The following is a 26,981-nucleotide window of genomic DNA, read 5'->3' as shown; positions in this document are numbered from 1 at the left end:
GGAATTGAGCATGCCTTGAGACCAATATGTTTTATGTGAGAATTGTTTAATGTTGAATTTTATTATTCTCAACCAGAGGGGCAGATGGGATTTCAGAATCATGAGAGATTTTAAAAAATAATTGCCATTCCATTTCTCCTCCCTACCCCATGTTTCAGCCTTGGATTCATGCTCTGCAAAGGACATATAATGAATTGATTTGAAGGCAAGGTCACAAACTGGTCTCTTTTCAGGGGGGAATCTAAGCTGACATGTTTTCCTTTGGCCAGTGCAGTATGTGTGTGTTCTTATGACTACATTTACATTCTTCTGGGTGAAGCTGAAAGCTCCAATTTATTACAATCTTTTTAATTCCCTAATACCTTGCAGCCAGCAACTGCACGCTTCTACATTGTTGTTACAAGGTATATGAAGTTGAGACCCCTGATGTAAAGCAGAGACCACACGGAGAGCCTCCTTACAGTAAGTTAATTCAGCAGCTACAGCTTAGCGGTAGATTTAGTTGAAAAGAAAACAAGGTGGCATACTGCATTGGACTGTGCAACAGATTTGAGCATCATTTTTGATTCCTAATGGGCATGATGAATAGGAAAATCTCCATATTCAGAGCCCAGTTGGTGGCAGTCTCCTTGTTCTCTCCTCAACAAATACCCTATGTGAGCATGGATTTTGTCCCTCTAAGCTTAACATACACTGTCAGGAGCACATACTGTCCTTCTGTGGCATCAGAGAAATAGATCTTAGAAGGAATTTAATTTGGAAAAGTCTAATGACCCTCAGTTGCCCAACCACTCCTATATTTGGAAGCCAAATGCAAAGAGTACTTACTGGTGGTGATCCATCTGCCTTTGACGGTCATTGCAAATGGAATCTGCAGGGGTCAGGTCTGGGCACAGAGCCATTAAGTGTTTTCTGTAATGATTTGGAAGATGAAGTTAAATGTTCGAAGAGCTGACTGCTGTAGGACAGATATGCTTCTTAGGAGAAAACTTGATAATTCTGCTTCTAAACCAGGAACAGAAGCCACAGGAAGGAAAGAGAAAGCAATGGGTGCACTAATGAGCAGCTCATTAGTTTCATGCTGTAGCTCCGTAGGCAATTAAGTAGTCTGGGTACCATTTCTGGCCAGTCGTGGCAGTGCTACATAGAAGGAAAGAGATTAAAATGATCACATCTCAGTTTACTTGGTGACCGCTGCTGCGTTATATCTTTGAGAACCTCAAGAAAAGAGTTGTGTCCAGCCTAGCTGTGGGACAGAGTAATGGAGGACCCCATGAGTAAAAGCAAGGGAAGTCTTTGGCTACCCACAAGTAGGTAGGTGGGCTGATGTCTTTTTACCCCAGGTAGGCAGAGTATTCCTGTCTACCACTATCTTCAAGGAGAAGTCAGGAATGCTGGGCATGCCAGGCAATCTCCAAATAAGTGTGCCCCACTTCCACAGATTAGGTGCCTGGGCAGAGCTACCACCTTTATCATAGTGGAGGTGGAAAAGACGTCAGTGAGCAAAGGTATAAATAATACTGACCTTACTTGTTCCCTGGAGGGGCAGGTCATGGGCTGGGGAAGCGAGATTTACAAATAACAAAATGAGGAAACAAGGTAGAGTGTGCTATCGTCTAAGCAGCTGAGATCACAGAGCTTCAAGGCCTGAAACTTCCAGAAGAGTCCGGTAAAGCAACCAAGGAAATATCTTCCACAAGTTTCTCCAGCTCCGTCATCTGTGGGGCAGAGACATCTATGGCAACATTTGCAAGTTAAATGTCTTCTTTTTAAATTAAAGATAACAGAATCTTTCAGTAAATTGTGTTCCGTTTCCTTTTGCGATGGCCTACGCTCTATTTTTACATGCTGGGAAATATAAAATTTGAAAAATAAAACTATAAAACTCATCAGATTATAAACATATTTTGAGGGACACTCAGTAAAACTCTTCAAGCAGCCAGCAGTTCCTGCCTTTAAGAATTAGTGTTTGGCCCTGTATGTTAAACTACAACGGTATTAGAATATAAATACGTTCATACATACAAATAAATTAGACTTAGTGTTTGGGACAGTGTTCTGTCCTGTGCCAGAACCCAATGACACCACTGGGTTGAGATACACTATTGTAGTGGGTGGGAGCACTCGGGCTGCTTCACATAGATCTGAGCTTGAGTCCAGCTCCACCATTTACATGACATGGGAATTTGGGTAGCTCTATGGCTCCTCTCGGCCTCGGGGGCCTCACCTATACTCTACTGCAGAGACAGAGGCAGGCCAGAGCAGCACAAGCCTGGCACTGTCCAATAAATATAGAATGTGAGCCAATGGGTCATTTAAAATTTTTCTCATAGTCACATTTTTAAAAGTAAAACAGGAAAATTAAATAATCTATGTAATCTGATATACCCAAAATATTACCACTTCCATACATAATATCAACACTATTGATATGATTTACCATCTTTTAAAGATACATCTTCAAAAGCCACCGTGTATTTGACTCTTATAGCACATCTCAATTAGGACAGAACAGCTCAAGTATATTACTTAATATTAGTTTCAGTTGAAAACCTAAGTAATAATGACTTAGGCAAGTAGGATTTCCCCACGGTATCAATGAGGTCCAAAGGTAAGCGGATCAGGGTCAGGATAGCCACTCCACAATTGTCAGGTCCCAGCGTTCTAGGGTGTTCCTCCAGCGTCTTCAACACACAGCTTCCTGTGTGGTCCAAGGTGGCTGCTTAAGTGTCTTTTATCACAACTGTATTCCAGCCACGAAGGAAAGAAGGGGACCTGTTGTCAGAAGTTGCATACAGCACTTCTACTTGTATTTCTTGACCAAAAACTTAGTCATTTGGCCATACCTAGCCGCAAGGTAGATTGGGAGCTGTAGAGTCTGTTTCTCAGCTGTGTATTCAGCTAAACAAAGACAGGAGGGTGGATATTGTGGGGAAGATAGTAAGCCGTCCATAACACCAGTCTCAAGATTGATGGGGAATTGAATGAGAATACATAGCACAGTCGTTAGTATAACAGGAAAAGTTCATTAAAATATGATTTTATGACAATGCTCTCACCCCATTTTTCAAGCCCAGACCAGCCACAGAATTAACCAACATGCTCAACCCAAATGCTGTTCATCTGATACATTCTAATATTGCTATAAGATAAAACAATTACTTTCTTAAGTCCTTAGATTTTGGGTGGTTCTAGATACTTTATAAGAGCACATGAAAGAAAAAAAACTTGCATTATTTAAGCTCCGTGAAAAATTGTTATGCTGAGTTAAGGGAAATGTGCCGAGCAAAATGCATATAAGTTTTTATTGGTCCCCAAAGACCTGGAGAACTAAGTTTGAGGCATTTGGTGCATTCTAAATACATCTCATCCCTAATTCAAAATGAACATTCAATGACATTCAAAATGGTTTTGTGAGACTAACACAAGGGAGACCTCTGATACCTTTGTGATTTTAATGAAGACATGTGTGGGTCAATAACAAACATCAAAAAAAAATTTTTTTAATTTAAAAATATAAGTAGATCTGCATTCATTAATTTGGGCCAATTAGGTTGACATCAGACTGTTTAATTATCTATTTGGGCAGATTTCATAATGAATTTTTAATGCTAAGGTGACTTCTCCCAGCTACCCTAATGTCTGTAGGTTATTCATCAGCCTTCTGAATGGTGTGCGTGCAGAATGCAGAGTAAATTAATGTTAGCCTGAGCCACACAGAGTTAAATAGGAAAACGAGCTGTGAATCCACATTGGAGGAGGAAGGGAACACTGGACTAGGGGTCAGCAGACCTGGGCTGTGATCCCAGATCCGCTACTGACTTACCTGTAAGACCCTGTACAAGTCTCTTAACTTCTGTTGGTTCAATTGCCTCCTATGTAAAATAAACAAGTCCAACTAGAAGTTTAGTTCAGCATTAAATTTCTATGATTTTTCTAAGAATCAAATAATTTGTTATATGTGTCACTGCTCTCTCTACCATTCAGTTAAAATAACACTGTCCTGTCCTACAGTTCCTTTTCTCCTTCACAAACGTTCTAAGATTTCAGTCTGATTGATTCTCTCTTGGCTGTTCAGTGGGAAGGGAACAGCTGTTTTTCTTGAAAATTGTCAAGTTTGCATGTTGCACAACCCTATAGCCAGCCCTAAGTTTAAATTGCTCTCACTGTGTCCCCTGGTGAAAGTATCCTCCCCTAAGAATAGGGCCTCTATGCAATGAGAGCCTGAAGTTGAGGGGATGAGAAAGCACAAATTTCCCAACTGGGTCACTGGGAATGATGGTGAGAGAGGCCATTCTTATTTTTACCGTTTTATTAACAGATCCATGTGTTCTATCTTCTGGGACATAGCACCATATAAGAGTAAAGTATTTAGGGGGTATACCACATGCTGGAGGATGGTGCTCCATCATCACATAGTATCATCTCCAAGCTGGCACCTCAGTTGTACCTTTAAGAGACCATTCTATCGTTCTTCTCAGGTCAGCAGCTTCCAGATGGTATGTGGTAGGATGGGTGGATCATATACATTTACAGACTGTCATTTCTCCTTTATTTTAAAGTAGGTCTCATGGTCCCTTGATCTGAATAATTTTGTGCAGGATTGTGTAAGCCCTTGGCGAGTGCTGCCAAGTGAGTCCCTATGGGCAGGAAAAGCAAAGCCACATTCAAAATATATATCAATTCTAGTTAAGATAAGTCACTGCCTCTTCCAGAGTGAAAGGGGTCCAATGTACTCGACTCACTGCCAAGTAGATGCTTAGTGTTCTCAAGGATCAGTGCCATATCATGTTCTCATTTGATTTTGGTCTCTACTGCTGGAAAGTTGGATGTTTGTTAGTAATAGTTATGATCAGTAATGGAAAGTAGCGTCCCATGCTTCGGGGCCCATGTATGGATGGCCCCATTCTCTGCTGTCATGGCTACTCTATTCATGGGCTCATTATACCAGCACTGAGATTGCCAGAGACAAAGGCTGACATCGAGTGGCCAAGTCATTCTGTCTACTTCATTGGTCAGTGCCTCTTCCATGATTGGTGCTCTTTGATTGACGTTATGGAATACAAAGATCCTCACATTTAATATCCACTCCCACAGTGACTTGTGTCCAATTCTCAATTTTTAAAGATGACTGAGTGATAAAATGGAGAAGCCAATGCCACTGAAGGAAGAATTTGTTGCTTACGTTTCCTGAGAAAAGTGTACATGCCACTAGGGAAGCTTCTGGTTTTGGTCAGAAAGCAAGAGCAGGAGTGAGGGGGAAGCCTAGAACAGAACCTTTATTGAGGTTTCCCTGAGAAAGGCAAACCAGGGAAGAGCTTAGGATTGGCTGGTTTGAATAGTTCTGTCAGGCTTTGGGGCATAGGAGCTGTCTCTTCCCTAGCTATCTGGTTTCTGGCCCTGGGTTGACTTAGGACAGAAGGAATATTGGCTTAGTGCATGAGTTAGATAAAGGAGGTGGTTGGATCAGACATGAAGAGGAATGCTCCTATGTAACTTTCCTCTCTTTGGGAATTAGCTACTCCTGGGAGGGGCAATCTTGCTGGGTCTATAAGACCCACTAAGATGTTAAAACATCATAAAATACAGAGAATAAAAAGTATGGCTAATACATATACATTCATTCACAGATCCCTTCCTTCTTCCCAACCTGCCACTCTTTTTCTTTCCAGGAGCCTGACCAACCAACCAAGCTATTTGCCCATGAATTTATATATATTCTTACCTAGGGCCACTTTCCTTTCCATACTTTTCTTTCTTAGATGACACTTTGATGCCTTACCTAAAACTTTACTCATTGAAAGGATTTTCCTTCAATGCTGTCATAAGAGCCACCCTCCTTCAATGACCATAAATGTAAAAGGTGCTGGGGACACACTAGTGGATGACATGTAGGTCAGAACCCACAAACCTTTCTTGTGTCCTCTAGCCCTACTTGGTCCTGATTCCAGATCTATCATTTCCATCTTACAGTGGATTGTTGCTGAGCTCACTAGACCCTAATATTTGGTGGGTTTGGTAGAAACCAGCTCATGATGAACAGCTCTGGCCACAAAGTCCCTCCATGTCCCATAATCAGACATTTGTCTTTACCAAGACTCAATAACACACCAGAAGCTATTTTTCAAATAGTGAATAATTATCTGCTATAGATGGCATGCTCCAGAACCCTAGGAGTCATTGTTGTCATTTTCCTATTGGGAAAATTACATACAACATATTCCTCAATCAGGTACACTTCTAAAAGTATAGTGTCTCCTAATTCATATGGCTGAAGCAGCAGGAATGTTTGCACTCAGCTGGGACCTGCTGCAGAGCCTCTTAATGCTCTAGGCCCCACACAAAGCTGAAAAGCTTTCTTGTCACCCAGGAAATGGGTTGGTTCAGTATTCCCATTCAGATGTTCCAGTGAAATATGATGCCTCCAAAACTTGGAAAGACTATCAGGCATTGTGCTTTCTTCTTAGTGGTAGAAAGTTTGAGATGCAGTAATTTGTCCTTTGGAAGGGATATCTTGGAGCGCCCTAGACCAGAGGTCACCAAATTTTTCCTATATAGGCCTGCAAGTAGATATTTTAGGCTTTGTGGGCCAAATAGTCTTGACTGCAACAACTCAATATATAAACAATATATAAGCAAATGGGCATGGCTGTGTTCCGATAAAATTGATTTACCAAAACAGGTGGTAGGATAGATTTTTCCTACTCCTGCCCTAGACCACTGGACTCGTAAAAACTTCACTAACATGGGAGGCTCCTGATAGATTTCTCTACCATTCTCTAAAGTACAAGCACCACTTCTTGCTTTTATGATTCCCTTAACACGACATCACTGGTAGATGAACAAATGTGATGGTCTGTGGAGTGTCTAGATGGTCTAGGTCCCACACACAAAAAGTAGGAGATTAATGTAGTCCTCGGCCAAGACCATAAGTGTATATAGTGGGCCATTCTATGTGGATGGAAAGTGCTTCAGCTCTTCCTTCTTGATTTAAAAATCTGAAGAGTTTAGTCCAAAATCCTCAGGATCTAGTCCCATGCATAATCCTCCAGCTCTTATACATACTGACTGAATCTTTGCCACTCTTTTGGCCTGTAGGCCCCTTCCTCCCTTAGCAGTTCAAGCATGTCTCTGGCTGGCAAATGAGGTAACTTGACCCTATTTATTGGTCTGGTAGCCTGAAGGGGAGGTGAAAAAAAAAAATAGACTCCAGAGGGCCAAACAGAAGGCTTTGCACTGTCTTCAAGCAAGAGTGGCAGTGCTAGCTCTTCCCAGGGAAGAGTAGTCTACAACTGCAGGCCCAGAGAATTCAGGGAAATCTGAGGATTCAAGATATCAGGTGCATCAGTCAAGAGCCTGACCTTGCGTGTGGACCTCTCAGATCTGAGAATTCAATCTTCCTTGGAGCTCTGCTATTCTCATAATTAAGTCCTAGGCCTGATCCTAATTTTTTTTTTCTATCATCTGGGTATAGAGTTTCTTTATATGCTCCAGGGAGGGCCTCTTGCTTTCATGCTTTGCATTATATTGGTTATTAATCATCCTCATCTTTTCATTCTTTTTCTAATGTGCTAATGATTCCCAGCAACACCCATATAAATTCCATCACCCTTATAATTATTACCCCCAAATCTCTCAAGCACCCAAAATATTGCCACTGCAAGAGTATCCCCTTCCTCCAGGACCCCATCCCAATTCACCTCAGGTGATAGTTTTAACGATCACATAATTAAAACATTCCAGGGGCTCATCGCCAACTGGACAGTCGGTGGTTCAGCTCCAACAATCCCATTTTAGAGCCTCCTTCCTAGAACCACTCCTAGATCCACAAGTTGGCTTCCCTAAGAAACGTCCAGCAAGACCCTGAGATTTTCATGCAGGTTTATTAAGGATTGCTCTCTGGAACAATGCCTGTCAACAGTGAGGAAACCAGGACTGGGCAGAGGGAGAAATTGGATTATGACACAGTTGCAGTAGAGGCCTCAGCCAATTCAGAGCTCTGGAGTTAGAATGTTCCTGCAGAGTGATCCCAAATGAGGTGAGAAGGTCAGGACTTTGTGTCTCCTACATTGACCAGCCCTGGATGTGAGCTGCTCCCAGGGGGGTGGGTATAAACTTGGCGGGGAGTGGGGGATGGCTTCCTTTAGCCAAGGGCCATTCCTACAGAGGGACCCAATGATAAAGCAGCAGAGGCCAACACTTCTGGCATCTGAGTGCTTTGGTCCCAAGGGAGGTTTGGGTAATGCACATAATCTGTAACAGGAGATTTGCCACCCATTTTGTGCCCCCAAGGGAAACATTAACACACAGTGAGGATGGTAGAGCAAAGGATGGAAAAAGCCTGAGACTATGAAGCTATCCCCCAGTAGCCAGATCAATCCCGAGACAGCCTATCTCTGAACTTCTTAAGTAAACGAGATGTCTTTCCAGCTGTAGACACTCTTAGGTATTCAGTTACTTGGAACAAAAATATTTTAACTTGTATATGCACTACCTAGTTAATCCTCAGTTACTCTGTGAGGTAGTTATTATTATTATACTTGTTTCAAAATTACAGAACTAAAATTTAGGGTTACTTGCCCAAGGTCACACAACTAGAAATTGGAGAAGCCCAGTCTAAAACTTAACACAACCTGGATCCAAAGTGCATGCCCTTGACCCTTTTATAGACATCTATGTGACAGCTGATCGAACTGAAAGGGGGATGGGACTATCCCCCAGGTAGGAGGGAAACAGTAGTCTATGTGTTGCTAAAGATCCAACATGAACTAGAAGAGCTGCTCTCAAGAACCTCACTGTCCTCTGACTTGCTGGAGTGGGTTGAGTGGTGGCATCTCCAGATCCTATGTCTGTGCCTTAAGTTATGGAACCTGTAAATGTGATCTTACACAGGACAAAGGTCTTTGTAGACAGTTAAGGATTTTGAGATGAAGACATCACCTTGGGTTAGTTGATCCAATGACAAGTGTCCTTATGAGAGTCACATGGAACAACAGACAGAAGAGGCAATGTGGCCATGAGGGATGGAGTGGTGCAGCCACAAGCCAAGAAACCCCAGAAAGTGCCAGAAGCTGTAAGACCAAGGACAGAATCTCCTCTAAAGCCTTTAAAGCTGGCACAATCCTACCTTGATTTTGGACTTCTGGCCTCCAAAACAATGAAGGAATACATTTCTGTTGTTAGACACAATCAAATTTGTGTTAACTTGTTATGGCAGCCTCAAGAAACTAATATAGCTGGGGTCCTTCTCTTTTCTTCTGAACACATTTATTTTCCTTCCTCATATGAAGGAATCCGCATGCTTTTCTTCCAGGTTTAGTTGAATATTTTCCTTATGTGGTAAATTTCCAATGGAATCCTTTCACCCTTTACTAAATCCTTGATGGATGTTGAAGCACCCATAGAGGCGTGAATGAGCATTCTGCTAGGAGGAAGGTCCGTACCCAATCTTTCTCTATAGGCCATGCATAGAATCCAAAAACTTTAAGGATTCCTGAGAAAGAGTCCAGGCACATAGAAGAATGAAAGGCAGCTATGCTCTGAGATAAATGAGAACAAAGACTATGAAAAGTACAAAAAGAGTAAGTTTCCAATATTTGGAGGTAGAAAGAACCCAGTGAGTTAGAAGGCTCGAAACCCATGTATTTAGAAAGAAGCTTCAGTTTCCTCCAAAATGCAGGAAAAGAGGCAGAAGTTACAAAAGTTTGGCAAAGGAGACTACAGATGGCAAAGTCCAGTCAGTCCCAAGTCTGAAGGAAAAAAAAAAAAAAGCTCTTTCTGGACCAAAGGCTAGAAGGTTAGACAGAAGTTCAGACTTCTGTAGTTAAATCTTGCATGTGGTTGAAAAAGGTAAATTCTGTTTCAATAACAAACAAGAAAAACACTGTTTCCAAAGAGTGATTTCTATCATATTGAGAACAAAGGGAGAAGAAGCAGGTTACTGAAAGTGAAGAGGGCTATGAACTTAAGTCTGACTCTACAAAGGAAATGGAATGAACACATTTTCGGAGACTGTTTCAATGAAAAGTTATGTGATGAAATTTAAAGGATTTCGACCAAGTCTTGGAATTTTGGCTGCCAAAACCACAAGCCCCAAATGACAGCTGCTCCACTGAGTGCCGTGCAAACTGGCTCTCTGGCAGCAAATGGGCTGGAGTCACAGGCATGACTCCCCCATGAAAGTTGTTGAGATAGGTTGGGGTAAGGATGGGGAGAAGGCAGGGGGAGTGCTGGAGAGCAAGTCAGCTTTCCAGAAAAATTGGAACCAAGTCCCTGTCGCCTCCTATAACAAAATTACCAAGTGTTTTGATACGAATTACCTCGCAGGTGTTTACAACTCAGGCTGGTCTGCTCCTCTGCCAGCACCGACAAAACCAGGTGAAACCCAGAGCCTGGTTTTCAGCACATAGTTTACAATTTTAACCACCAGAAAACATCTTTCACAATATAGGAATCTGGTCCTTGAAAACTTCACAGACTACAGGCTTTCCTGCCACACACACCTGGGATATAACATCCACTTGCTCATTTGCAATCCATTACAATAAATGTTTTAAGAGAAACAAAATGCCCATATATATATGAAATGGGCCACAATCTCTAAGGATTCCCTCTAATACGGATTTCTTCTATGAAGCAAATTGAGTGTTCTAAAACTTCCATGGCCAAGATAAGATCTAGTAAGAAGGGCCTAATTAAGGAGTTTTTTTTCTAAGTTTTTTTGTCCTTGTTTGTTTGTTTTAAATCATGCTAACTCTAAATTCCTCTTTAAACTGGATTATCAAATCAGCAGAGGAATAAAATGTACTAGCTATTTGGCCATGCAAATGACATGAGGTAGAAGCACATTTTGTAATGAGTCTTCAGTGTGGCACAAAACTTTCCTTATCAAATTATTTCATCCTTCTTATCTCATGTTCTTTCCCAGCTGAGACTAGCCTGGGCATGGCCTCCAGCATCTTCTAGGGCTTGCTGTGCTCAGACCTCCCATCTCTCACTCACCAAGTCCAATGATTATTTTCTACTTGGATCGAATTACACATGAAAAGAAGGCAAGACATTTCATTTAACAAACATATATAGAAATTTCTGTGTGTCAGGTGTAAATACTATCACAGCACTTTACAGACATTAATCTATTTAATCTTCAAAAACCTCTGAGATTCTATTTTCACCTCTGTGTTACAGATGAGGTCACTTGTCATAGAGATAGTAAGAGGTGGATCCAGGGTTGAAGTGAGTTCGTGAAATTAAATACTATACCATGCTAGCTTAAGTTACAGTATTATAAAAGGGGAATGAAGCAGAATTATCAAGTAATACCAAGTACTCATATGTAATCATTTATTTAAAAAATGGGGATTCATAAAAATTACTAAGTGGTGGGTTTTTTAAAAGATTTTATTTATTTATTCATGAGAAAGAGGCAGAGACATAGGTGGAGGGAGAAGCAGGCTCCACAGAGGGAGTCCGATGTGGGACCCGATCCCGGAACTCCAGGATCATGACCTGAGCTGAAGGCAGATGCTTAACCACTGAGCCACCCAGGCATCCCTAAATGAAGTTTTTTTTAATGGAGGAAGGTTATCTAGAATGCTCATGTGGGACAGGTTCTCATCACGGGCCTCTAAAATTATAGTTAATGAAGCTTTATAGTATATATCTATATACAATAGTAGTATTAATCAAGTGGTATAATCACCAGTCAAATCCATATACATCATTAAGTCAATTATATTTATTTCTCTGATCATAAAGGTAATAACTGTTCATATTTGGAAAATCCAGAACAGTACATGGGGAAAAAATTACTCCTAACCCCACCATCTAGAAATCATCATCACTAAATATTTTTAAAATATTTATTTATTTATTTGAGAGGGTGTGTGCACACTGTGCGCTCAAGCTAGCAAAATGGGGGAGGGGCAGAGGGACACAGAATACTGAAGCGGACTTCCTGCTGAGCACAGAGCCTGAGGAGGTGGGACTCAATCCCAGGACCCCAAGACCACGACCTGAGCCGACACCAAGAGTCGTTCAACCGACTGAGCCACCCAGGCACCCCATCACTGATACTTTTACAGAGAGATTCTCTTGTCTTCTTTCTCTGTGGATACTCCTTGATTGTTGTATTGACTTAGCATTTATTAAATGTGGCTGTTTGTGCCAAAGTGTGATGCATTATTCAAAGAAAAACAAATTGTACTTCTTTTCAGTGTCTACTAAATATTCTCTGAGAGTTGTAAAAGTCCTAAAACCAACACATTAAGATTACACAAGAGCTTTTAGAGTAGAAATAAACTCCCAGTGATACATATGCTAGAGCATTCTTAGAAATTCTAATACTCAGGTTAATTGAAGTCACAATGGTGATTGTTTTTTTTTTTCTTTCTTTTTTTTAAGATTTTATTTATTTATTCATGAGAGACACACAGAGAGAGGCTGGGACATAGGCAGAAGGAGAGGCAGGCTCCCTGCGGGGAGCCTGATGCGGGAGTCAGTCCTAGGACCCGGGGATCAGGACCTGAGCCAAAGGCAGACGCTCAACCACTGAGCCACCCAAGCACCCCTGGTGATAGTTTTTAAAATATGATTTTGTCATTACATTTTCTGCATTGCCCAGAAGCAAAGTTTGAGCATCAGTAGGTTGAAAACAATGCTTGCTCTTAAATTTGTGCACAAATTAATTGATACGACACATCCATTAATTCATGATTATTTTCTTAGTAAATTGACTCTAAAACCTCTCGAAGATAGGAAGGTGCAAGACAACTAAAAAGAAATATTGATTTATGACTATTCTAATACTGCTTAGCATTTGTGAAATAAACTGTATCCACAAAGCATGTTAAAATTACTAATCACAAAACACCTTGCTGAGCTACTAGTAGAATTCTTTCAGACAGGAGAAAAAAATAACACCATAAATCAACACACTAGTTTGAAATTTTGCATGGTTACATGCTATGATTTCTAGCATCACAGGAGGCTGAGGGAATTCCTCAGTTGAGAGTAGACTTCCAGTGCTGGTGGCTACAATGTCACAGCTTCGAAGCCAGCTTCCTCTTGACCGTACCAGTAATCCTGCCATATGGATTGTCTAATGGTAGCAAGACCTGTAGAAAAACCACATGGCAACTTCAGAGGCATTCCAATACACCGCTCCTTTTTTCTGTGAATCAATATTAAGTCAACAACAAAAACAACAACTCGCTAGAGAGGAAAATGTGTATGACCTACAGTCAAGCTATTACAAGTATGGCAACGCCTTATTTTTCTTGCAATACTTGAGAGATGAGTTGATTGTCCAGAAAATTAAAGAGTTTTTGAAAAATTTTAATCATTGGGATATAAATGTTTCTCAAATGCATTATATATCTCTGCTTTTTAAGTAGAATGTGGTGAACATAATTTGGCTTTTTCTTGATGATTCATTTTGAACATCAGTCATTGTCCAATGCTATAATACTGCCATGTCCTCAGGAACATTTGAGGTCCTCGGGGCTGTTAGCCCAATACTAAATGGCTCCAGACAGCTGTGAATTTAGAATTGCTCTGTCTCCCACCCTGTCATTTGTCACTTTGCCACTTTCATCAGTGTGTCCTGAGTCTCTGCTTTTTGTGTGTTGCCTTCACTTTGTACACGGCCACTGGGTTAGGGCCTGAGAGCAGCTCCAGCCATCCCCAAAGTGCAAGCCCAGACACGGGACAACTTGTTCAGCCCCTCAGGTGCCATCATGCAGAGCCCTGGCCCAAAGGAACCCGGGCCTTCCTGTGTCGGGGTCCCCATCCGTTCTTCAGGTGGGAGCTGAGGAAGCTGCAAATCTGACTTCTTGGATCTAGAGACACAACGGGCAACGAATCTTTGCAACGAATCTTTGAGCTTGGATGACTGTAGGCCAGAGGTGTTTGGGGGCTTTGAGGAGACTTCCTTTCTCTGCTAGGTTCTGGGGCTAAGCACAGCCCCAGTCACGGCACTTACCCTTTTGTTTGGAGTCTCTTTGTTTTACCTTTGGTGGACATGGCCAGAATCACTCTCAGGTCCCTCTCCTGCTCTTTTGAAGGTAATTATTTTAAAAGGCTTTATATTGTAATTAATGGTATTCTGGTAACAACCATCTTTTCCTTCCATTGAAGTAAACAATGTTGCCTCTGCTCAGTTGAGTGAACAGTACCTGGGATGGAGGTTGCTCTCCTCTGCCACTCAGAGTCCTCTAGCAGCATTCCCAGGCATCCAGGCATGACCTTCGTTTCCCAGTTTGCCACTTTCCTAGGTGGCCCCCCCTACCTCCCCCTACACACTAAAACAAGCTATCGAGATGATGTTTTTCAAATTCTAGAAGTCTGTGAGAGGATGGATCATATAGAGAAAACCTACCATTCTCAAAGTGGCTCAAGAGGGGAAGGACAATTCTAATCTCCAAGGCCCCACTACTTCAGGCTGTTGAGTCAGACACACTCATTTGGTTTAACCTTCTGTCATGGCTTAAAACAAGTTCAGGTAAGTGTTTTTTCCAAAACAAGGTTTCCTTTCAAAAAAAGTACACTTCCTCATCTTGCTTTCTATAATTGCAATTGGAAACACAAACACTCTTCCATTTTTCTGTTGACATTTTCTGTTTATTGCTACTTAAATTGAAGACTTAATCCAAAGTTAGACGATGAAGGAAAATGAAAATAGAATCTTTTTCTTCTCCTCATCGCCTCATCATGGAAGAATAATGAAGCAGTGACCTTGGGTGGCACTTTTCGGAGAAGCAGATCTCAGAGCTGTCTCATCTGGCACACTCTGTGCTTTCTTTGTTTTTCAATCCCTGCAGCCTCCAACCCTCCTCCACAATCACTCATCCACTTCTAGGGTACTCCAGCCTCAGGTACTGAAAGGCCCAGAGACTAAGGGGACTCTAATCAGTGGCAACTATAAATACTCCTGAAACAACAGCTGTTAAGAGTTTTGCTTGGTGATATTATCGTCCCAAATTTATAAAGACAAGTAAGAGTGTGGGGGCAGGAGTGTAGATGTACTTTAAATATTTTTAAAGTCCTCTTACCTCTTCTTTGTTGATCAGTCCCATTTTGGACATGTCTATGTTAAAGTAGTGAATGTTCGGCAGGCTGATTTCCATGTCTTCCATCTGGAATCCAAAGGAATATGGATCACTTTGAGCAACTGTGAATCTCTCTCTCTCTGTCACTTCTCCTCTTCAACCCACCTGCCCAATGGCCCATTACTCAAGTTCTACCTATTCCTGAGACACCCTCCGATGTTCCTCTACGGCTCGACATTGTTGACTCCTGCTAGTCCTGTTACTAGATGGTGGGCCCACACTTTCCCCCTCCAAGTACAAAATCTATTCTCAGAAAAGTAAGAATTCCTTGGGTCAGAAAGCTGTGAGACCTTCGAGATCCCACTGGCCTCTTGGTGCTGGCTGGTTAACCTCCTAAATTCTTCCTCAGCCTATTTCCTCCTCTCTAGGCCTATCTCAAACATTTGCAGGCCCTGGAGTAAGAATATAATTGGAGCTATTTAAAGTTATGAATTAAAAAAAATAAAAAATAAAGTTATGAAAGAAGCAAGAAACTTTAAAGTGAAATATGTTCTATCCTCCAACTTGACAAATATACCTTCGTAACAACCTGGAAGGCCAGAATGTAATTTAGAATTCTCTGATTGCTTGCAATGCCATGCCAGGATGTGGTAGTGTGGGAAGAGCCAGACCCCAGCCCCTGGTCCTTCCCACCTTCTCTCTTGGACTCATGGAGTGCACACCCTTGCTTCCATGTCAAGTCTCATCCATACCTCCTGCAAACATCTGCCCCTTCTCCTCCTGTCAAGCCTAAGGGTAAACATACTGATGGCATAATGTGCCTCCAGAGGACCCATCTGAGGAAAAGGTTTGCAGTTTCTGAAAATAGTCTCAGGGTTATTTGGGCAGTTAATTCTGGGGTGCAGGTATCCAGAGAATGATCTAGAAAGGGATGTGTGGGTACCCGACAGGTCTGTTGCGTTGGCTCCACTGACTCTTCATCCAGTAGAGAGAAGTGTAGCCAGAGAAAGGCCTGGAAAGTGCTAGACCATGGCAGGCATCTCTCTTGCCCAGGTTTCTCTCCATCTCATCACAGAACTAAGTTCAGGCCTTTCTTGCCAGATTTATGCTTCCCAACAGCCTCCAACAGGTCTCCTTGTATGTGGTCTGTTGTCCTTTCAATGTATCATCTTTCTTTTTTAGAGTAATCTTTCTGGAGTGTAAATCCAGTAGTGTTACACATTGGTTAAACCCCTCCGTGGCTCCTAAGAGCTTTCAAGATAAAGTAGGGACCATAAATAAGCCCACAAGGATCCTCCTGATTTGGTTCCTGCCTCATCCCTAGGCACATGGAGAGACTTTCACTCATGGAGCTTCACATATGATAGACCCTCAACAGCAAATGGCTGTCCCATGATGCCTCCTTGCCTCTATACCTACCATGCTCCCTTACCCTCGAGTGTGAACCCTACCTGTCCTTTAAGACTCAACTCAAACACCTCTCCCTCCATAAAGCCTGGCTGGCCCTACGTCCCCTTCCTGAGTTGGACACCTTTCTCTGGATTTCCAGAATGCTCTATGCTCTACTGCATCATTATTTTACTTTTTTTTCTTTTACTCAGTGATGAGTAAAAGAAAAACTCTTTGTGATGTTTTTCAGTGATGAACTCTTTGAGGGCAGGCACCTTGTCTAATTTATCTTTGTATTCTTCATGTGCTGACAGAGTTATAACCATTCAATAATATCAGATGGGTGGATGGATGGAATCTCCCTGCATCTAGCCTTCATTTCCTGGCTACCCTGAACGATAGGCCCTTGGCCTAATTATTCCTCCTTCAGGGCATTTGAGTGTCCTCATATGAAGCTTAAATTGTGGCAGGTTGAAAAGACCCACAGAATTTTCAACAAACCTAGAGAATTATAGCAGTGGCCTCTGTTTTCAGGTTGGACAGATTTTTCCATTTTTTGCTCTCTTCTCACTTGCTATAACAAGCTTTTGAACAACAACAGATGTCATTTTTCATGTGTCTTCCACTGTCTTATTTTAACTCTCAACTCTCTGTCAGAGCTGACAGGAGACACAACAAGTTCTCTCAGTCTTCAGAATGGCAAATGACAAAACATACCTCAGGAACCCGACTCAAAGAGTGCACCTGGATGTCATAGAGGGTCTTCTGGACAGAGGGTGAGTACTCGCCCTTGTCATAGGGTCCAGCAAATTTCTCCAGGACAATGTCCCGAACAGTATCCCTAAAACACAGGAAAGAGACCTGAGGACTCATAGGGTGGTCTTTTAGGAGTACGCTATTATGTTGAGAAGTGGTGGCCTTCTATCCTCCTAGAAAACAATTTTATTGCTGATTTTAGAAGAGATTAATATCTTGTAATGCCTCCCCCTGAAAACACCTCCCTACACACACACACACACACACACACATACACACACACATACACACACACACACACACCCCATTCAACAAAGGTATTGAGTATCACCAGGCTATCTTCATCATCTAGAACTAGTGCCCCCTGGGCATTCCAGAGGAAATCTTCCTCCCTTTTGAAGAACCCATGAAGGGGACTTCCAAGTCTGCTAGTGCTCTTACTGCTCAGTTTGGCCAGTTCTTTGAATTATTATGTTTTTAGGGATTTCATTCTGTGCTAGGCTCTGTGCTCAGGATTTTATGTGATTACATCATTAAATTATCTCAATATGCCTGGGCCAAGTACTATTATTATTCTCAGTTTAGACATGAGCAATCTTAAAAGTTAAATGATCCACACTAAGTCATTCCCTCTCCTTAGTGGGAGAGCCAGCTAAGACCCTGATTCTGTCGTGCTCAATTTTGGGTTCTTTCCAATACATCAGTGTGCTGCCACTGGGGAACAATTGAAATAAATAAGGAAAAAGAACGTCGAGGTGAAGTTCTCTATAAGCATTTTCAAACCCATCACAAAATAAAAGGAGTAGAGCAAAACTATGTCAGTGGGAGGAAGCTACCAAGGGGGCATACTCCAGCTCATCAGAAAGCAGCATTTCTTTCTTTCTTTCTTTCTTTCTTTCTTTCTTTCTTTCTTTCTTTCTTTCTTTCTTTTTTTAGATTGATTTTATTTATTTATTTATTTACTTACTTACTTACTTATTTATGAGAGACACACAGAGAGGGAGGCAGAGACATAGACAGAGGGAGAAGCAGGCTCCCTGCGGAGAGACCAATGTGGGTCTGGATCCCGGGACCCCAGGATTATGCCCTGAGCTGAAAGCAGATGCTCAACCACTGAGCCACCCAGGCGTCCCAGTAGCATTTCTAACAATTGGAATGTAAGCAGAGGAATGAGATGCCTGGCCCAAAAACAAACTCAGAGTCCAGAGGCCTAAGTACTGCTTGTCAAGGATATCATAATAATAATCATACCTTTACATTGCTAAGGCATTTATCATTTATAAACTGCTTCTGTGAATATTGTCTCATTTTGAGTTTAGCCTACAGTGATCAACTCTCCCAGTTTGCCTATGACCAAGGGGTTTCCTGGGACATGGGACTTTCCAGGGTCAAAATCAGAAAAGTCTTTGGCAAACTGGGGTGAGTTGGGCATCCTCATGTAGCTTTCTCTGCATCTACTATGAGGTAGTAAAGCCAAATATCATTATTCTCGCTTGATACAGTGGTTCTTAATGTGTGGCTCCTGGCCCAACACCATCAGCAGCAGCTGGGAGTTTATTGGAAATGCAAGTTCTCAGACCCCACCCCAGACCTACAGAATCAGAACCCCTGGAGGTGGGCCCTGTAATCTGCATTCTAACAAGTCCTCCAGGTGATTCTGATACAGAATAATATTTGAGAGCTGCTGATATAATTAATTAAAAAACAGAGGGTCAAAAAAAGCAAAATAAAAAAAAATAAAAAACAGAGGGTCAGGGGAATTAGGTGGTCCATCCAAGGTCATTTCAGCTAATAGCATCTAAGATTTCTGTACAGATTTACTAATTCAAGTCAAGAGCATTGTCAGAAGGGTCTCTGAACAGTAGGGAGGTTAAATTAGGTAGCCTCTAATTTTCTCTTTCAGATAGAAGAGTCTATGACCTTAGGGCCCCTGGGAAGAGGGCAGAGCCAGAGCCAAGCCCTAATCCATGCTCATACCAGGTAGCCTCAAAGTCCACGTCTCTGCCCTGGTGATAGCGCCATTTGCAGTACACCTTGGTGGCAAAACACCGGTCCTTCACCTCAGGGAGGGTGGTGAACTGGTCCTTGATGAATCCTTCGAATCCAGACTGGGTCGTTTTCAAGACCTTGAGATCTTTGATTCCAGAATGAATGACTGGAGGTCCTGTTTCAAGTAAAAACGTAAAAGGGGGTGAAGTTATAAACAAAATAGTGTCTTCTTACTGATACCTAGCTCTAAGGATTCTGGTCATTAAAAAATGGTGCACTGTTTGAACAAAGAACCACCTCACCATCCACGTTTTCTGTCTCCCTGTCTCCTCTGAAGTCCACCTGATGAGGATGGTGTGTGCCTTTCTCTCTATCTGGACTCCATGATGCCCTGCCTCTCTCCAGCCCTAGGAGAACTGAAGGTTGGAGACTAAACCTTCGTGTTGTGTTGAAACCCACAGAAATGAGTACCTTCCTGGCAGCTACACGTACAGGTGACTTCTCAGCCAAATACCTTCCACTTTTTGAGCTCCACTTCACTCAATAGATAATTGTCCTGAAATAAATTAGTAAGCTCCTCCAGAGCAATTCTTCTGTTTGCTACTCTGCCTTTATGGGATGGGGGAGAGTTAATGCTCATGTTGATCATGTACACTGGCTGGTGGCTCCAATTATCATCAGCCCCTCAGTTCTCTTGTGGTGATGAGCTCACCGAAATCACACAACTTCATGAATGAGTAGCATTGCGGACCTGGCTGAGCCTAAATAGAGACTGCAGCGATGAGGCAGTGACCCACAGGGCATAGATCTGCCTAAGTGGACACCCATAATGGCTTTGGTTTTTGGCTAAAGGAAAAGGGACAAAGTTGAGTCATGGGGGCCTGGGGGAGAGAGGATAGAGTTGGCAAAAGTGGAGGGGATGGTATGGTTCTCCTGCAGTTGCTGACTGCGTAAGGTGAATGGGGAAGGTAGAGGAGTAATAGGTATAATCAGAGGAAGCTATTCCCTTGTGTGCCAGGCAGCTCTAGTTCAGGGCCCAGCACAGGTAGGGCACAGAGTTAGTGAGAGGAAGATTCTCTCTCTTTCTATGTGGAACACACTGTAGCTCTGGCAGTTTGGTGAAGACTGAGTAGAACATGGCACCAGGTGACGTGCTGGGAAGCCTCAGGTGACGTGTTCTGTAGAGAGCATCATTTCTTCCCACAGAGCAGGGACAACTCAGCCAATGCTGAGCAGAGCCAGTGAAGCAGTAGTTGTACACAACGGGTGCAGACTTCTCCCTAAACATGTGTGAGACAGACCTCCAGACTGTCAGGAGGTGGGAAAGTTTGACTGGAGAGATCCAGCAGTTTTGTAAGGAGAGAACTACAGGCCAGGAAAATTGAGGAATTAACATCACAGTAGCCTTATTTGTGCAGGCTGGTGAGGCTGGATGTTGAGGGCACACTTGGGTACAAACCCCCAGTAGCACGGTGCCACGCCAGGATGACTAAGGTCATCTCCTTACAGTATTGAAGCTAGTCCCAATTAAAACCTATCTTTCTTGGCCTGTTTAGTGTATAGCTCAAGGGCCAGAGACATTAGGCATCACTATGCTGTACATGGTCTTAGTTGAAGAACAAGAATATAACTCATGGGGGGATCCCTGGGTGGTGCAGCGGTTTAGCACCTGCCTTTGGCCCAGGGCGCGATCCTGGAGCCTCGGGATCAAATCCCACATCGGGCTCCTGGTGCATGGAGCCTGCTTCTCCCTCTGCCTATGTCTCTGCCTCTCTCTCTCTCTCTCTCTCTCTCTCTCTCTCTCTGTGTGACTATCATAAATAAATAAATAAATAATTTTTTAAAAAAAGAATATAACTCATGATCCTCAATTAAAATCCAGGACAGCTCTTAATAATTTAAGAGTTTACATCTTCTATGTGGTTTCGGTCACTGTGGTTAACTCAGGAGCTGTGGAGTTTAGAAGTAGGTATATAATGACTATATTTTGATTTTCCCAGCCACATGTGCACATCTACCAGAAGGAGCGATGGCCAATGGCTAGTGGTAAGATCAGCTGAAAAATAAGATCAGCTGTTCTGGTTGGAGTGTTCCAGGGTAATGAGGTAAAACTGAAATGATATTTATTTAATATTCTGAAGTTCTCCTTGGAAACTACATCTGAAGTAGGATCAAGAGAAAGACACTAGCAATGCCTTAATGCTTTAAGTTGGCTTGATTCATCAGATTTTAGATGTATGAAGACGTGGTTCTGCAAAGTCAGCATTTCTAAATGCTACGTAGGGCTGATCCAAGTGAGCCTATGTTTAAAATCCAAGAGAAGTGCAGAAGCAATCAATAAGTACCGATTGAATGGATGAGTGAATGGATGCAACAAGACTGATTCACATCAAAGAATAAGTATTTCACAGCTTAGCCTCGTTTTCTTCTAGACAGTTCTCCTCCATCAATCTTTTACCATGTCCCTTCCTAATCACACCCACCCAATTATAACAGACAGCATGGCAGGGAAGAGAGAGGACATCGCCTTTAGCTGAGAACATCTGGACTATGTTTAGTTGCTGCCTTTTTCAGACTTTATCTTACTTAATCCTCACAAGTCTATTAAGTATTTTTATACAGGAAACTTTCAGTCATTTGCCTATAGTCACATGACTAGAAACTGCAGGGGTAGAATTCGAACTCAGCACTTCATAATTTCCTCCTTTTTGGATCCCTCCCCATCTGCAGGATGTTTTCCCCTAGCTTTAACTATCTATCCTCATTTCTTTACAATAACGGGCCTCTCCAGGAAACAAGACGGCTGCCACCTCTCCTTCCACAGTGTTCTTTGAGGGCTTCAGACAGTCCCCAGCCTGAAAAATACCATCTCCATTGATCTTAAATAGAAACTTAAGCATAACTCTTGGAAATGGCCCCTATGTGTCTGGAAAACTTTTTGTTCCTTAAAAATTTCCTATTGAATGGGGATCCCTGGGTGGCGCAGCGGTTTGGCGCCTGCCTTTGGCCCAGGGCGCGATCCTGGAGACTCGGGATCGAATCCCACATCGGGCTCCCGGTGCATGGAGCCTGCTTCTCCCTCCGCCTGTGTCTCTGCCTCTCTCTCTCTCTCTGTGACTATCATAAATAAATAAAAAATTTAAAAAAAAAAATTTCCTATTGAAATACAAAGACCCCGTAAATTATGGAGTGGCTTCTTAAGACTTTATAAACTACTATAGCCTACTTCCAAAAGTTATTCCTTCTAGAAAAAAAAATCCTATAGAAATGAAATATAGGTTTGCAATAAGAAATAAGGTTAGAACAAACAGTGGGGATCCTGAGGCAGGGGACAAAGAGAAAGTTAATGAGAACCAAAGGCAAATTTTACCTATTTCAGCTTTTCCTATACAGTTGGCCTTTATCCCCAACATCCATGCAAACCAATTAGACTTTGGCTCCTCCAATGGTCTTCATCATAAAAGGATTCCTGAATGCAGTTGTTGCATAGGGGTTGAGGCCACAACTCGGGACTCAAGATTTCCTAAATTCAGGTCTCAGTGCTCTCCATGCTTTCCTCCCCTACTTATGAGCACTATTCCCTTCAGAAAATTACTTAACTCCTCTCTACCTTGAGTTTCTCATCTTGCAAATGGAGATGACTACCATACCTATTGCCTAAAATTGATAGATGTCTGAGGAAATATCCATAAAGGACTTAGTAGAATGGCTGCCCCAGAGAAAATGCTTTCTAAAAGTTAACATGATTTTGCAATAATTGTGTTTCCTTACCAACTTTACCTGTGAATGTTTCCCATGTTTCACAAAGGCTCATCAGGTTCCAAAAACTACTTCTGACACATCATCTCTATCCACCTCCAGCCCTGGGATGAGACTTACTGATCGTTGGGGAGTGTCAATTCTCCTAGGCAACTTTTAAATGATCTATTTTCTTGCTAGAATCTAAAAATGAAGAAAGAAGTTGTATTTTCTTTTTTTTTCTTAGAAGTTGTATTTTCTAATGTGTTCTGGCCTCAGTTTCACGCAGAATAAAGTGTTTTGTGTTCCCAAAGACAATTAACCATTGCCATAGTTTTGGCAGAACATAAACCATCTACTCTGGTGCATTCATCATTCTATGAACAACAACAACAGCAACACGAGCAGCAGCAGCAACAACAACAACAACAACAACAACAACAACAACAACAACAACAAAAACCCTATTCTCTTTTAAAGTGAAAACATTTTCTTCCTTGGTGCACATTAGACATTCTGGATGAAATCAAAGAGCTTATTTTATCTTCCCTTGGCAGTGCCCCAGCTTTCTGATCACTGGTACGAACCTGAGCCTTTCAAATTCACGGACCCATCAACTAAAAATATGATGCCTCACACACTCTGAAAACAATTGCAATTGAGACTAACAAAATTAATTCAGCCAAAGGAACCGTCCTTCTAGATGACTTGTCATGAAACCACTTAATCAGCTTTTATCCCTTTTTTTTTTTGCCATGGTTATAGAGTAATGCAAAAGAAGATCTTCACATTTCACTTTGCTAGAACATAATCTTTGCTAGCTTTTAGTGTCCTCCTACACACTTAACAGATTGTGGTTTATCTCTCAGAGAAGCATACATCCTACCCCTTAGCTCTCTAAGGGAAAGAAAATCACTGCAAATTAATAGAAAATAAGCCCAATTCCTTACCTACGCATCAGGTGTCACAAAGCACAAAGCTTTATGGAGCCAAGAAAAAAAAAATCCTGTCATGAAGTGGATAATTGCTTCCATGTTTAACACCTCCAAAAAGGACACAAATAGCTGAAAGGAGGATATTTTAAAACTCTATTAAATCATTCTAGTAGAAAAACCTCAAACTTGTAAAGTGCTAGAAAAAGTGAAGATTAAATATCATTTGCCTTTAAGAGTCCATTTCACTCACACAGGTAGAGTGCAAGGTGCCTCCATGCAACTCTGGATGGGAAAATATGGTCATCCAGGTGGAAGGAAGTTAACTGGGCTTTTGTACAACGAGGTTGTGATCAAGGAGGTTTAAAAGACCTGTGTGTACCAAAAAAAAATATTCCTTTGGAGAAACTGAAGAGTTTCAGTCTTGCATCAAAAAGGACATTCACAGCCTACTTGGCAATGGGCCATTTTTGTCCTGGGCCTCCCACTTCCTCCCTCTCACTTCTTCCACCTGCCCAGCCTCAGAAATTACTCTCCTCCAGGACTTCAATTTCATCACTCCCCTTCTTTAAGACCATCTCCAACACTCCTCCATTCTCCAGGTCAGTAGTTTTTTTTTTGTTTTTTTTGTTTTTTTTTTTTTTACTACAAGTAGACAATATCTATTAGTTGAGATGTCTTCTCTATCTCCCATTCCTTTACTTAGCTATTCTTTAGCTGAATTTTTGTATTTAGTGTCAGATTGGGAGGAATTTGATTCTTCAAGAATTGTGAGTCATAATTCAGGTACTGCAGAGGTCTGTGGGCCAACTTAGTCCAAATAAGTGACTCAACCATCTCAGCCACTTCAAGACTTGGCTACGCTTATAATTCAGGGAAACACATGAGAGAAGAAGTTTGGAAGATCCAGGTTCCTTAGAACACCTAAACCAACATCTTGCATCACATGTGCAGACCTAGTTCTTCTCTCGGAGTTTGGCAAGTCACAAACATAACAGTCGTCATCCCTCTGTCTGGGTGAATCTTCCAGATTCTCCCGTGGAACTAACAGACTTTGAAACAGGTAAAAGTACACTTAATGATGTAGCTTTCAAGGATCTGCTAGGAAAATAGTATAATGGGAATTTTATAGCAATTCTCAGGGTCTAAAATGGTGCTCGAGATTCAGTAGGTTTTCCGTAAACGTGTGTTCAACTGGTAAGAAAGAATCCAGTCCATCAATTACATACCCCGCTAGGAAGAGTCCCTATTGGGAGTTGCATGGCTGAGTGTGTGATTAAGTGCATCTGTTTGACGGGCCAGAATTCTTACCAGCTAGCTAGCCCTCACCAAAAACCTTATTTATTTGTTTTTTATTTTTAAAAAAAAATTTAAAAAATTTTATTTTTCATTCATGAGACACACACACACACACACACACACACACACACACACAGAGGCAGAGACACAGGCAGAGGGAGAAGCAGGTTCCCTGTGGGAAACCCAATGTGGGACTTGATCCCAGGACCCCAGGATCACGCCCTGAGCCAAAGCAGACACCCAACCATTGAGTCACCCAGGTGCTCCCAAAAGCCTTATTTACAAGGTTGTAACAACAATCTTTACCATGTGAATTGGAGTGGGGTGGGGGCAGAGGTAGATAATAATTATTTTTTTAGTTAAGCCTATGCAAGGGCATTTCTTGTGATAATGCTTGTACATGGACTTACCTCACAATATCTGTAGTTGTAGCGCTTGGATAACAGGCAAATTAAGAATTAAACTTTGCTATGCTAAGATCATAGATCCTTACTCTCCAAAGAGGGACTGAGTACAAATGTCATCTTTATGGACACAGCACTGGAAAATACACATACTCATATACGTGTCCACACACGTACCACATACACTTAGGGCAACAGATGCCTCTTCCCCTACCCTGATCCCTGCCAGCCCCACATGATATTCGGAGGTGCACTAGCCTCTAGAGGAGTCAGGCTGGGGCTTCTGGGAACACCACCACAACGACTGCAGTACCCTGAAATTTGGGGGCCTTCTGCAGAAAGAAAAGGCGTTGTCCTTATTACGGTGACCAAGTGACTAGTTTTTCCATTCTGCAGCAGCCAGGTGACTAGAATTCAGGCTGGAAAGAACAAGGGTGTGGAGAGCCGCCTGTTTTCTTCTTATGATCAGCAGAGCCCTACCAAGGGGCCACTCCACTTCTAACTCCAGGGTCCTGCTACAACATTCTTATGGAAGTCACCGTGACCCGTTTGCAAAACTGCACACTTACTCTTCAGTCTTCTCGTAATCCCAACTTCTGAACCTTCCCGGGGCAAACACTGCTTGCCCTTTACTAAATCTATGTCCTCTTCCTCCTGGGTACCCGGCTAGACTACATCTCCCAGCCTCCACTGCAGTGGGCTGTGGCCTGATTGGGTTCTCTCCGGTGGAAGTGCTGTGTGCTACTCTCTGGCCTGGCCTTACGCTTGAGGGTTTCTGCCTCCTTTTGCTCCTCCAAGCTCTTTTCTTCTCCTAGTTGTCTGGTAAGGGGATCTGCCCTCAAGGTGACCCCAAAAAGTAAGGATAAAAAAGTAAGGCTGCATCAACCTGGGATCCTGAATAACTAACTTCCCAGAGCAGAGTATCACCCCAACACACACACGCACATGCACAAGCACACACACACGCAGGCACGCACACACACATGCTCACACAAATGCTGAACTGGACTTTTACAAAAAGCACTGAGCTTCTTGAACGGAGGCACTACATATGAACCGTGTGTTACACAGCCTGTTGTCCTAATATAATTCCCGATTTCTTGAAATGTATCTTTCTTTTGCATCCATGACACCACTCTCCAATCTTCCTTCTTTCTCTCTGGCCTTTCTTCTGACTTTTTTTTTTAAAGATTTTATTTATTTATTCATGAGAGACACAGAGAGAGGCAGAGATACAGGCAGAGGGAGAAGCAGGCTCTCTCCAAGGAGCCAGATGCGGGACTTGATCCCTGGAGATCACGCCCTGAGCTGAAGGCAGACACTCAACCACTAAGCCACCCAGGCATCCCCCATTTGACTTTTTAGACTGCCCAACCCATAAACTGGGGAATTTCCCCCAGTCTTCTCACTTTCCTCCTCTCATTTCA

General features: G+C 42.3%; 1 protein-coding gene across 1 annotated transcript in view; it reads right to left on the bottom strand.

Moving 5' to 3' along the window:
- Positions 1–11,329: 11,329 nt before the first annotated feature.
- The window catches only part of LOC121487812 (uricase), a 32,668-nt gene continuing 17,016 nt past the window's right edge, over positions 11,330–26,981 (bottom strand). Inside the window, exons 5-8 of the mRNA XM_041749831.1 lie at positions 19,170–19,356; positions 17,154–17,277; positions 15,051–15,134; positions 11,330–13,115 (exon numbers count right to left, since the gene is read on the bottom strand). Coding sequence (XP_041605765.1) covers positions 13,041–13,115; positions 15,051–15,134; positions 17,154–17,277; positions 19,170–19,356 — 470 coding nt within the window. The 3' untranslated portion in view covers positions 11,330–13,040. The remainder of the gene's footprint in view (positions 13,116–15,050; positions 15,135–17,153; positions 17,278–19,169; positions 19,357–26,981) is intronic.

This window comes from Vulpes lagopus, chromosome 3 (genome assembly GCF_018345385.1).
Source record: "Vulpes lagopus strain Blue_001 chromosome 3, ASM1834538v1, whole genome shotgun sequence".
NCBI lineage: Eukaryota > Metazoa > Chordata > Mammalia > Carnivora > Canidae > Vulpes > Vulpes lagopus.
The sequence above is the reverse complement of the archived record's forward strand: the minus strand, read 5'-3'. Positions and strand labels throughout refer to the sequence as shown.